Source organism: Lepisosteus oculatus, chromosome 12 (assembly GCF_040954835.1).
Source record: "Lepisosteus oculatus isolate fLepOcu1 chromosome 12, fLepOcu1.hap2, whole genome shotgun sequence".
Taxonomy (NCBI): domain Eukaryota; kingdom Metazoa; phylum Chordata; class Actinopteri; order Semionotiformes; family Lepisosteidae; genus Lepisosteus; species Lepisosteus oculatus.
Window position 1 is genome coordinate 34,229,462 of NC_090707.1, and position 12,695 is coordinate 34,242,156.

General features: G+C 43.9%; 1 protein-coding gene across 2 annotated transcripts in view; it reads left to right on the forward strand.

Moving 5' to 3' along the window:
• The first annotated feature begins 54 nt into the window (after positions 1-54).
• fam117bb (family with sequence similarity 117 member Bb) overlaps positions 55-12,695 on the forward strand; it is a 113,206-nt gene continuing 100,565 nt past the window's right edge. The window contains exon 1 of one of the 2 annotated variants that reach the window (XM_069196329.1): positions 55-1,315. In XM_069196329.1, coding sequence (XP_069052430.1) covers positions 439-1,315 — 877 coding nt within the window. In that variant the 5' untranslated portion in view covers positions 55-438. The remainder of the gene's footprint in view (positions 1,316-12,695) is intronic. The other variant, XM_069196330.1, reaches the window with a different exon arrangement.

Consider the following 12,695-nt stretch of genomic DNA (forward strand, 5'->3'; position numbering starts at 1 on the left):
AGGGCGCGACGAGCGGGGTCCGCTCGGGATGGCAGTCGTGGAGCCCAAACCTCCGGGCGAGCTGGCGCGGTGCGTGTGTGTGTGTGTAGTGGCCCGGAGTTGCTCAGAGACGGGAGTGATTTAGAGGGACCAGAGGCGCAGCACGCTTGGCCGTCCATGGAGTTTACAGCGCGGAGCCCCGAAAGAGCAGACCCGTCCTCATGAAGACTTGTTTTCCGGGAGAGGGAGCTCATTAAGCGACTCGCCTTTCTTTATTTTTTTTTTGAGGGTTTTGTTTTTTTTTTTTCTGGGGAGGGGGGGGTCTGACTCTCAAGTCAGGTTTGATAAAAAAAAAGATTGATTTGAAAAAGGAAAAGCACGTTGTTGTTTTTGTTTTTGGGTTCCCCCCCCCCCCCCGCTCCTTCCCTCCCCCTCTCCGGAAAAGCTCTCCGGAATAAAATGTCTCAGAGAGTACGGAGAAACGGTTCGCCGACTTCTAACAGTAATGCAAACTCCTCCTCGTCCTCCTCCTGCGGCGGCGGCGGCGGCGGTGTCGGAACCGGCGGGGGTACCGGAGGCACCGGGACTGCGGGAATGGGCTCGGGCAGCCGCTTGCTTCCCATGAAGGCAACGGTGCCTTTCCAGCTGAGACCCCAGCAGCAGCAGCAGGGCAGCAACAACAACAGCAGCAGCAGCAGCAGCCCCACGCGTAACACCACCACCAGTGGCGGCGGCGGCGGCGGCGGCGAGACTGGCACGCGCACGTCCTCACGCAGCAGCAGGAGCCCCACTCGCACGGCCGCCGCCGCCTCCTCTTCCTCCTCTTCCTCCTCGTCGTCGTCGCGCAACAGCCCCACCGTTGGCACGCAGACCGTGGCGTCATCGCGAGGAAGCCCCACACGTGTCTCGAGTGGCGGCGGCGGCGGCGGCGGTGGCTCCGCCTCGCGGGGTAGCCCCACGCCACACGCGACGTCAGGGGCGGCGGCGGCGGCGGCGGCGACGCGGGGCAGCCCGACCCGACCCCAACAACAACAACAACAACAGCAGCCGCCGCCGCCGCCAAGCGCACAGGCGCACTACAGCTGCGCCTCGCACCTCCCTGCCCCAGCAGCCCCCGCCGGCTCCCCGTGCCCCTCGCCCACCCAGCTGCTGTGGGTCCCGGATGCGCTGCTGCTGTCCGCCCCGGCGTCTTCGGCATCGCCCTCCTCATCCTCGTCCTCCTCCTCGTCGTCGTCGTCGTCGTCGTCGGGTGGGAGAGCGGCGAAGCATCACAGGACGTCCCCGGAGCACAAGAGCTCGCCCGAGAGGAAGAGCCCCAGCTCGCCCGTGTGCAAAGGTATGTCCCGCGGGTGCTGTACCTGCGCCCGCTCGAGTGAGGTGTGTATGTGGCGGTGGGGGGGCTTTGCTCCGGTAAATTGGTGGTGTTGGGAGAGCGGGGGGGAGAAATTAAAAATAAAGGAGACGCTTTCAGTCCGCACTGACACTGCCACCCCAGGGATGCTGCGGCTCGCCTCCTGAACCTCATGCGCTTGGGTACCAGTCGGAGGAGGCAGGGCGTGAACGCCAGCCAGCCAGCCGGCTCGGTGTGTTGACCGCGCAGCGAGGCGGGGGGTGTGCTGCCTTTGTCCCGAGATCGGGACAGATTGAGCACATCTTTTCCGCCCCTCCCGGTGGGCACACACGGTGCCCTGGTCCAGCATGGCAGTTATTTTCCCAGGCGCGCTAGTGAAACGGCAAGCTCCCCCTCTGTCCATTGTGGGAGTCGTGGGGGTACCCAAGCGCCGCCTTGCAGATGGCTAGAGCAAAAACAAACATATGGCGATTTAATCTCACGCTTTTTGCGGCTATAAGAGCTCGCTTTGCCAGAGCCTGGAAGAGCTTATTGCTCTTTTTTTTTTGTAAGCATGCAGCGGGGAGCTTTGTGAGATGGTTATCTTGGATGGATGGATCTCGCCAACCTGATCGGCCCTTCGTTGCCTGGTTGGCAGGAGGGGATCTGTGCCCGCTGGTCATCGCTGGCGTGTCCGGGCAGGGCTCTGGCGCTGGGCCTGAAGGCTTGAGGCCGGTGCGCTGTGCGATCTCCCTGGTTTTGACCAGGGTGGGAGTTTCTGAAAGCTCTCGATTCCTTCAGCTGGTTCTGAAGGAGCCGACGTGATACGTGTGGAAGAATCTCTCTTGGGAAAGCATTTGTCTGCGTATGCTGGCTTGCGTCCACCTATAGTACTATTTTACTATTTTTACCTATGGCACTGAACTTTGACCCCTTATTAGGTGGTCGAAGCCACATGCTGTTGTACCGGTTGTACTTGTGGAACACACTGCCAGTGTTCTGTCTCTGTGAAAACGTCTGAAACTCTGCTCAAAAATGGCCAACAAGCTTGAAACATCCAGTGCCTAGTCTTGGTTTTAAAGTGATCTTGAAGGCTGTAAAATCTGTTATGGCAGATGGGTTTTTTTTTGTCTTTCCATGGGGAAACCTGATGATCGCTGCTTGCTAAAAATGTGTACTGCCTGCACTGTAGATAAGATAAGATCACTTTATTGGCCATATATAATTTCTTGCATTAGGAATTTGTCTTTTCGCTTACCCCAGCTTGCTCTCCGTGAGACACACAGACAGGGAGAGAGCTCAGGGTCGGAGCGCAGGGTCAGCCATTGTACAGCGCCCCTGGAGCAGTTGGGGTTAAGGGCCTTGCACAGGGGCCCAACAGAGTAGGATTCCTCTGCCGGCTGTGGGATTTAAACCGGCAACCTTCCAGCCACAGGCACAGATCCTTAGCCACATAGCCTCTGCTCCACCCAGCAGTACTGGGCTTGATTATTCTCTGGTGATAAGCTGTAGGAGCAGGTCACGTGAAATATCTTCCCCTGACCTTTTTTGTTTTCCAATCGTCTGGAAGCTGGAATCTCAGACCTATTGGTTTTATCAAAATTATTTTTTCCATGAATACTGACCAGTTACTAAAAATGATCATAAACATTGGACACAGAACACTGGCCAGAATTACAGATGGCCTACGGTAGCTGTCTCTTGGAAAGTTTCTGAAATATGAGTCTTATAATCTTATTATTGTTGGAATAGCCAGCAGGATCTTAAATCGCTTTTTCTGCTCCGTTGAAGTCTCCTTTTGCAGTGGGAGTCTGGTCTGTGAGCACAGACACATGGAAGGGATAGAAATTAGACCTTTTGGTTTGTCTGACACTAAAGCAAACATCACGTTGCATGTCATCTTATTTTAGAACCTAGTCTCTTTGGTCCTACAAAGAAATAATCAAATATTGTGCAGGCTTGGAAGAATAAGGTTCCTGCTGCACTTCTTTTTCTAAAATCCTTAAGCATTCCTGATAATATTTCCTTGAGAAGTACAACAAAGGAAGGGCCTGCCCGCCTCCTTTAACAGGTAAAATAAAGATTCCTGTAAGTGTTTTTGCAGGATACAGCAGTTTCAGGAACACATAACGATTGTGACAACAAAATATTGCAAGATTTATGTATGTATGCTGTGAAAGGTTTTGTAGCAGTTATGCAGGAAGTCAAGAACATATTTCATTATGTTTGGACAAGCTTTGAGCTCCTGTCTAGCATGTAAATTTTCAGCTTATTTTAATAAATTATCTAAAATAACATTTTAGAATATGGAAAATGCATTTCTGCAGGTGTTCAGTATCATGCATAAAACATGTATATGTGTTATTGTATGAATAATACCTTTTCTAATAAGGTTTTATAGTTCATTCAACTCAAAGCTTTTGATTAGAAGATATGTGGTTTTGTATTGTGTGCATTATTAATCCTCGTTATACATGCATATAACACTGGCAAATATTAACACATTAGCATGTAAATACTGTTTGACACTTGTCTGGCTTTGCTGTTTTGCTTGTTGAGCAGTAAAAAATACAACATTCTGTGTATGAGCACGTGCATTTTAACAAGGTCTCACAGGTATCCATTCAATTCCTTCTTGCTTTTTAAAAGTATATGGCACAACTCTACTGTTATTTTAGGGTGTTTGTTTAACTTCAGGTTGGTATCTCAGTTCATCAGTGTCATTTTACACAAAGCCCACTGCCTTGATGGCACTTTGTTCTTGATTGCTCAAGCTGAACTAATAGAACATGTTGGAACAGTTTTCAAGACAATTAACACAAACACAAAAACTGACTCTTCATCTGGGAAACAGTTCACACATGACTGGTTATCGCAAAATGTAAAAACGTGCACCAGCTGGATTCAGTAAGGGTTGAAGTGTTGTGGGAGTGCGGGACGAACTACACACCCGTGTTGCTGAAGCCGATACCCTGGCTTCTTTCAAGAGATGGCTGGATAAGATCCTCAGATCAATTAGCTACTAACTACCAATCGGGCAAAATGGCCTCGTCTCATCTGTAACTTTGCTCATATTTTTGCTCCAGTTCAGTTCTTTAAATACATTCTCTGAACATGATTGCCCTGCCTCTGCTTCAGTCTATTAACAAGTACTGCCTTTGAGGAAATGGAAGTTTTACAACTTATCGATTTTTGTATTAAGTGTTGCCTGCGCTTAAAAAGGTGAATGGAAGGAATTATGCGTTGAGCTCAGAAGAGTAGATCCTGTTAGAGCTGTAAGGCAGGACACAGTATCCAGTAGCCATAGGTTTATGATGAAAATACTCATTAGCCCAGTAATGCCAGCAATTAATAATAGTCCTTTAATGTTTCTTTATTAGCCCTATACAATTTCTTGCATTAGGAATTCGTCTTTTCGCACATGTGAATCGTCTTTTCGCATGGAGACACAGACACACAGACAGGGAGAGAAGCTTGGGGTCAGAGCGCAGGGTCAGCCATTGTACGGCGCCCCTGGAGCAGTTGGGGTTAAGGGCCTTGCTCAGGGGCCCAACAGAGTAGGATTCCTCTGCCGGCCGCAGGATTTGAACCGGCAACCTTCCAGTCACAGGGGCAGATCCTTAGCCACAGAGCCACCTCTGAAAATCTTTTGAAAATCTAAGAAAATGGAAAGCCATGTTTTTATTTTGTGTGAGATGTACAGTGTGTGTATACCCAGAGTTTGAAGATTTGTTGTTGTTGTTGTTTTAATTTAGTAAGTAGTGCTGTATTTCTAAAATCAAAATGACATAAAGGATCCTTGTGCAGTTATACTTGTGCCAAACAGGTTGTTTTGGTCTTTGAATGAACAGTTTGTTGACCACGGATATAAGTGAAGCTACTGAGCTCGAGCTTACCTAGGCTTTAAATATCTGTTCGGTAGGAGAACCAGGCGGTATTTAAAATGTTCTGCTTGCTTGTTTGCAAAATGAATACAAGAAACTGTGGTGGATAGAAAGAAAACTTTTTTTTTTAAATGACGTACAGTATCTGAAATCTGATCATTTGAGCACTTGAAGTAATCATGGGAACAAATTTAAATTCAAGAGAACATGTTTCTGAAGAGCTTTCCTTTGTCTTCATGGATAACCTTCCATGCTTAATCCTGTATACAGCCTGCATGGGAACAAACCCATGTGTTTGGCTGTCTTTAATTTGAGGAGTTATTTGCAACAGTTGGAGTAATGACCTATATCTTCTGAACATGTATGCAATGTTAAAAGTAGAATCAAGATAAAAGACAGTATGTTTTAATTTTCAGTCTTTTCAAATAATATAGACTGATGATGAGAATTCCAATTCATTTTCCACTGGGATGTTTTTATATACTGTTGATATTCAAAAGCCGCCTCAGGTTGGCTAAAAGTGGCTAAACTGTAAAAGGTTACAGGAAGTAGATTTCCTCTCATTTTTTCATTAAATTCCATTGATTTAATTTTCTGTAGTGCTTGCAGGCCTAGCCAGGCAACGGCAGCAGGGAAGTTGGGCGATGAATGATGCCCCTGTTGACCTGGGTGGGGTTTCTGTGGCGTTCTCAAACTTGCACAAGGCCGGTGAAGGGCTGCTCAGCTTTATTTCTCCTAGCGAGCAATGACGACTGAAAATAAGAAGTGGGAAATCGTGGGAAGGAGGAAGCTTTCTGTGTGCTGAGTTTGATGAAATCTCCGAAGCTGGCAATATGACATGCTCTCATACTTGTGTGTCCTTCCTTGACTTTGTGTATTTGTTAGGTGGTGAATAGCCTGATCTGTTTCCCTTAGCTTAAGTCAGTTTTTTCATTGAGGGATGGAGACTGCTGGACTAAAATATTAAGTCCTCCTCTAAATCAGTAGCTTCCGTGTGGTTGAACAGCTCACGATTTGTACATTGAAGCCCGAGGTTGTGGGTCAGGACATGCCGATAGATACCGGTTAATGAGAACTATTGTGCTAACATATTAAATTATGAACAGATGTTTAGGACTATTAGCCAGTTTTGCTCCTTGTAAATTCATTTAAGTATTGGATTGGGGGATCCATTTCCTTCAGCAAGGTATTGAATTCAGTGTTTTCTGCTGCTGCTTTGTCCAATACCTTTAAGCTCAAGGAGCATTTGGTAGAAAAGGTAATGCCTTAAAAGCAGGCATTTAATACAGCTTGCTACAGCGATTAAGGTAGACAACAGGCTCTCTGGAATACAGTGGAAAGCATAAGTATTGGGAGAGTAAAGTGATATCCTCTGAATCTCACAAATCGCTGCAAAGATGTAGTGTGCTGTATAAAGTCTGATTTATTCCTCTTTTTATGCACTTTATGCATCCTCCCAAGCCCAGCAGCTCAAATTGACTTGGAGGTCTTCATGCACAATCCCACAGATGGTAGCTTGCACCATTGTATCTTCAGACAAGCTTGGACACTGCAGATCCTCTCAGACCGAGCAGGATGACTGTTACAACAGCACCTCACCGTATATCTGCAGTGTCTCTGAGGCCTTTGTATATGCTGTGCTTTGGAATTACATAAGTAAATAGTAACATTTGCCCTTTTGGTTACATCTGAATATGTGTAGTATAGTTGGACGGATCAAAAAAATGATTTTAGTAATTATTGCAGTCCAGCATGATTGAAAGTATTAGTTCCAATGTAATTAAGACTTTGCTACATGTCCTGCATTTTAGCCTTGCGTGTATTGGGGGGAAGTTTGTAAAATGTGGAAAGGAAACCACTGCAGGCAGTCCTTCAGCTGGTTCCTAGTGATGAAAGAAGCTGAGGCAGGGCCGAACTTCATCATGGAAAACAGGAACATCTCCCAGGGAATTCGGAGTGCTTCAGCGCGATAACGGGGATTATCCTCCTGAGTGCTTTTCTCAGATCTGTGAACTTCGAGCACATTGCAGTAACACAACAGCAATTCAGCAATAACTGATTGTACAAAACAAATGGCTGATCTTAATGCCAGAGGAATGACATTTGGGAAAACTGCCTGTCAACCGTTTGATTTGTCTAAGTGATAAGCTCTATTCCCTTGTCCAGTAATGACCCAGCTTCCTACAATTTTATCCGGGAGCAGATAATCTTTATTTAAAAAAAAAAGATTAGGGTTCCATTGCTGTTGGCTTAATCTAGCTGTCAGCTAAAAATGTAGAGGGAATCATTATGTTCAAATATTGTGTTTTGGTGAAATGACAGTAGCATTTTTTTGTGTGCTTTGCAGTATTTTTTTATTTTAAAATGGCTGAATTTGCATATGTAGGGTTACAGGGTATTTGTAAAAGAACAAGTGTTATCATAGCTTTTTTCTGCTGTTATAAAATGCACTTTTTAAATGGCTGTTGTGAGTTTACTGTATGTTACCAGGGAGGTCACATTTTCCTTGTATGGCCCAATGAAATCATGGAAATCATGTGAAATGTGAAAAGAAACACTTTCTACTCCTAGGTATTTATAAATTGATTGAGACTAAGGATTGAAAAGCAATCCAGATCAAAACAGATTTTTGAATTTGATATTTATTTCTGTATTTTCAGTTGCACACGAATCGGTGTGTTTTGTCTTCCATCCCTCACTAATGACCTTTGGGTCTGGCAAGTCTGTATTTGCCATTAAGTGCTGATAACTGTTTAGATGTGTTTGTTGCAGTTGAAAAAGAGAAAAGAAAACATTTCCATAGATGCTGGCAGGAATCCACACGAACAGAGCCTTCCCACAAGAGGCCAGATTACATCTTCCTGTACGGTGCTGAGAATTTATCCCCCCATGTTTTCCATTTTTTCCCTTTCGTGTGGGTATGAAGGATACCTATTTTTAAGCCCAATAATTTGTCTGTTTTCTAACAGTTTCATACAATTCATGGTTGCAGGGGGGCCAGAGCCTATCCTGGCCAGCAATGGAGACAAGGCAGGATACACTCTGGATAGGACACCTGTCCATCACAGGGCAGACAGACAAACACAGACACGCATACACTCACGCCAGGGCCAGTTTCCCCAGAATGCAACTAACATACCAATATGTCCAGAGCACCTGGAAGAAACCCACGCGAAACATGGGCGGCACATCCAAATGCCACACCGATAGCACCCAGGGTCCGAAAGTGACCCCAGGTCCCCGTCTTGCGAGACAGCAATGCTGACCACTGCACTGCCCCTTACAAACCAGACGAATGGTTCATCCATCAAGGTAGCTCTGAAGTAGCTGAGGATGAGTCTGGAGCCTGCAAATGTGAATCTCCACTTTGCTGCGCGCTAGTATTGGTCCAGCATTAATTAATTAAAGACTTTTTAGGGTATTCTGAGGTGCTCTGAGAATTTGGTACATCCATCCTTTGGCTGAGACGGGAAACCGAGGTCCTGACTCTCTGTGGTCATTAAAAATCCCAGGAAAAGAGTAGGGGTGGAACCCCTGCATCCTGGCCTAATTTCCCCCTGGCCTTTACCAATCATGGCCTCCTAATAAACCCCATCTCTGAACTGGCTTCATCACTCTGTTCTCCTCTCCACTGATAGCTGGTGTGTGGTGAGTGTACCGGTGCACTATGGTTGCCGTCGCATCATCCAGGTGGGGGCTGCACATTGGCGGTGGTGGAGGGGAGTACCCATTACCTGTAAAGCGCTTTGAGTGGAGTGGCCAGAAATATGTATATGTATATGTGTAAGCCATTATTATTAATTAATTACTATTACTCTGGGTAGCATGCTGGCAGGGACTGAGGCTGCCTGTTTTTTTTACCCCCATGGAGCATTACATTTGTGAGAGCAAAGAAGAAAAAATTTTGTTTTGTTCCCACAGTGCAAGTTCTCTCCAGAAAGTTTCTTTCCAGATTTCTGACTTTTCCACTTCTGTTTGAGCTGATGTAATATTTGGAACTTGTCTGTACTTATTATTATCAGTTCTAATGCAGTAATAGCTATGAATTAGAAGCACTCGTCTGTCAAAAATGGATAGTGGAGCTGTATTAAACTATTACTGCACTGAAGCCATGTTTTTGCCATCTTATTACACCCAAATAGTGCCTTCCCACACTGGTGTTTTCTGTTCCTTAATTGTGTTTTCTTAGAAGTCTTGCTTTTCAAACATGTCAATCTCAATAAATACAGTTTAAGCATACTGTATAAATGCAATTAATTTGTAATTTGCTTACTTTGATTGAAAACGTACACTGTATCTAGGGTGATCATATTTTCAAGAGCACTTGGAGACGGAATGGATTTTAAGTTTTCCCTTTAAATCAAAGAAACCAATTCGGAATTTGCCAAGATTATTACTGGTGTCTAATTGCAGTGCTTGACAGACTGCTACTCTGAGTAAAGTAGCACATCAGCTTCTGTGATTTGTATAGATTGCAAATGAGCAAATTGTATTAACCATCTAGAGATCGATGGAGATTTTGATTCATATTTCTTTGCGGTCGCAACTAGAACAAACATTATTCTTTAGAAATATCTCTTCTCTCATTTTTTTTCCTGACCGAAAGCTCAGATATAAGTTCTCACAAAGCCCGTTACTTGCTCTGGTCTCTGGGACAGATGCGACATCCTTTTTTGTGTTTCTGTGTTCGATTAGACTTGCTGTGCTCCAGCGAGCTGGGCTTGGGCGGTGTGGTCTTGGAGCTGATCCACTATTTCCCATTATCCCAGTAAAGTGTGTGATGGTACTACATGTGACATATTGGTATCTGTACAATTAAATCATTGATGAAAAAATAACAACACACAAAGAAATAAATATTAGTGTTTGATAATTACCCTTTAAACCTTTAACATTTTACTGAAACAACAAGTGTGTGTTTAAGAAGCTGGTTGCTATGTTTCAGTACATTTAATTTGTTTTTAGAACCAGGACTATCTATACAAACTGCATCCCACTCAGTGGGGTTTTGTTTGTCTGGTGGGGTTACAGACTGCACCCTTTTATCCATATAGTTATAAAGCTGGGTAGACTGGAGCAAGTGGGGTGAAGTACCTGACTCAAGGCTCTAGCATGAGCGTCAGTAGCAGAGATTTGAACTCGCAACCTGCCAGTTATGAGTCCAACAGCTTGCCCACTACGCTAAAGCCCCTGCCTCCAGTTCATCTAGATCAATAATTAAAATGAAAGAAGAGAAGAGCCTGACTGGTTGATCATTCATATACAGTAGTTTAAACTTCTTTTAATTGACACGGGACTAGGAATCAGTAGATTTATGGTTCATTAAATTACTATTACTATACAAATTTACTATACAAATGTCATTTCGTAAACGACATGTATTCTTCATAACTGGTTTTTGCTCATCTTTTTTTTTTCCCCCATGCAGAGTAAAATAGTGTTTAAAAGATAGTAGAACATGGAGCAATAATTTTAATTTTGGCTATAAAAGTTTAATGTTTACTGCTGCTTTGATGAAAATAGGAAATAGTACATGTACAAGCCTGTTCTTTCCATGATGTTCAAATTAAAGGCCAGGGGGATGGTCTTGGATTATTCAGGGTCTGTGGAGATTGAAGAAGACAAGGCAAATGGTCAGTATGGAACAAGACGCAGTAATTGCTCTACTGTACTAAAACCCCACTCCCTCTGTGTCAAGTTTCAGGTTCTTGTTTCCAAGAGTTCATTTCTTTTGACAAGTCCAGATGATAAGTGTTTGCTTGTTAGATGGCCTAGTGCTCTTGGTATTACAACACCTATCCCTGACCCATTTTCCCTTTAAAAATGTTTGGACAAGATGGATTACTAACCCCACAGCTGTTTGCAGTTGAGCTAGTCACTAGATAGGAGCTGTGTCTGATTGCCTTTGAAAGCTGTCACATTATTCCTGTCAGATGTGAAATATCATTACAAGTTTTACAATGTTATCTTGTTTGCCAAAGAACAGTCTTTATACAGACTGAAAATGCTGACTAAAACCAAAATCAGCTCAAAACTAAGAATAACTTAGTTTTTTTTCCATGAATGCTCTGTTGGCAAAGAGGTCTTAACCTTAAATTGTAATCCTTAAATTATTAAGATTTTCAGAAAATGTTTGCAAACAAAGCACCAGAAAAGATCAGGTCAACATGAGTTTCATTCCTTGTAAATTCACAATCCAAGGCCCATCATTTAAACAAGCTACACATGTAGAGGCAATGGGAGAATTATAGTTTCCCCAAAGAAAGGGCCATTGATACTGATTGCACCTCAGGTTGAAATGCATTTTTTAGGGGTGACGTGCAAAACCCAAGAAATGAGAAACGGCAGCTGGGGTTTTAATCTTAGTTCGCACTATCTGGGCTCTTATTTTTTCTTTCAGACTTTAACAAACCTAAATAATTCGTTGTAGTTTTTTCTAGCCATTTAGACAATGAGGCATCTATTCCACTTTTCTAGATCAGATGTCACGTCTGGTAAACCAGCAGGCTTTTGACTTCAGGCTGAAGCTGAAAAGAGAAATTTGAAATCACAAGTTCATTTTTAAAGATGGCTTGTATAAACTTTTATTTTTATTTCTTTTAACGCAGGACCTACCAATACTTCTGTGTGGCTGTGATACTGAGAAAAGTCTAAGATACAGTAGTTTGATGAAACAATGATAAGCTGCTGGTTAAATTGAGAAACAACCAAGCTGAAATGTGAGGAGGCAATTAAGATGTGTTGGTTAACTCCCTCTTTCCACAGATGGCTGTCCTCACAGCATCGTCTTGTGGTTGTTATTGTACATAGATTAAAAAGCTTAAGTATGCATTCTTGGGAAATTACACGTGGTAATGGAACTACTTAGTGATATTTCCTTCAGAGCTGATGCACTACAATGTCTGAGCCAGCACGAGCAAACTGTGTCATTCTCCTCCCTGTCTTCAGATAAAACGATTGGCACTGTTTCCTAATGTGTCTGAGTCCCTTTTCTTAGCCAGACCTTCAGCTCTACGAATAAGACTCATGTTGAGTTTAGGTCCTAATGTCTTATTTATTAAGTAAAAAAAATCTTTGCAGTGCTCATGCGTTGCATCATAGGGATGTCATCCTCTCTGAAATCTGCATGGAGTTGAATTCGCCTCAGACATGAGGCCCTGCCTTTTGGCATAGTGAAATTCACTGCTATCTGAGGCACCTGCTGTATGGTTTGGAGCTGGGAAGTTCCTCCCCGAACACAAGTTAATCTTGCCAGGGGCAGAACTGTGCATGCCATTCTTCGTTAATAATAGTAATATATTAATATAAATACACTGCTACATTTTAGTTCTGTATTTTTTAGATGTTCTCAAGCGCGTATCGCAAGACATTAGCAACATCTGGAGAGAACTTGGTTCATCGGTTGGTTGAGTAATCAGTAGAGGTGAAGAGACAGCACCAAAAAATCTCCAAAAAATATTGCTACAATAAGATTTAACTTTACATAACAATGTGAGCAACGC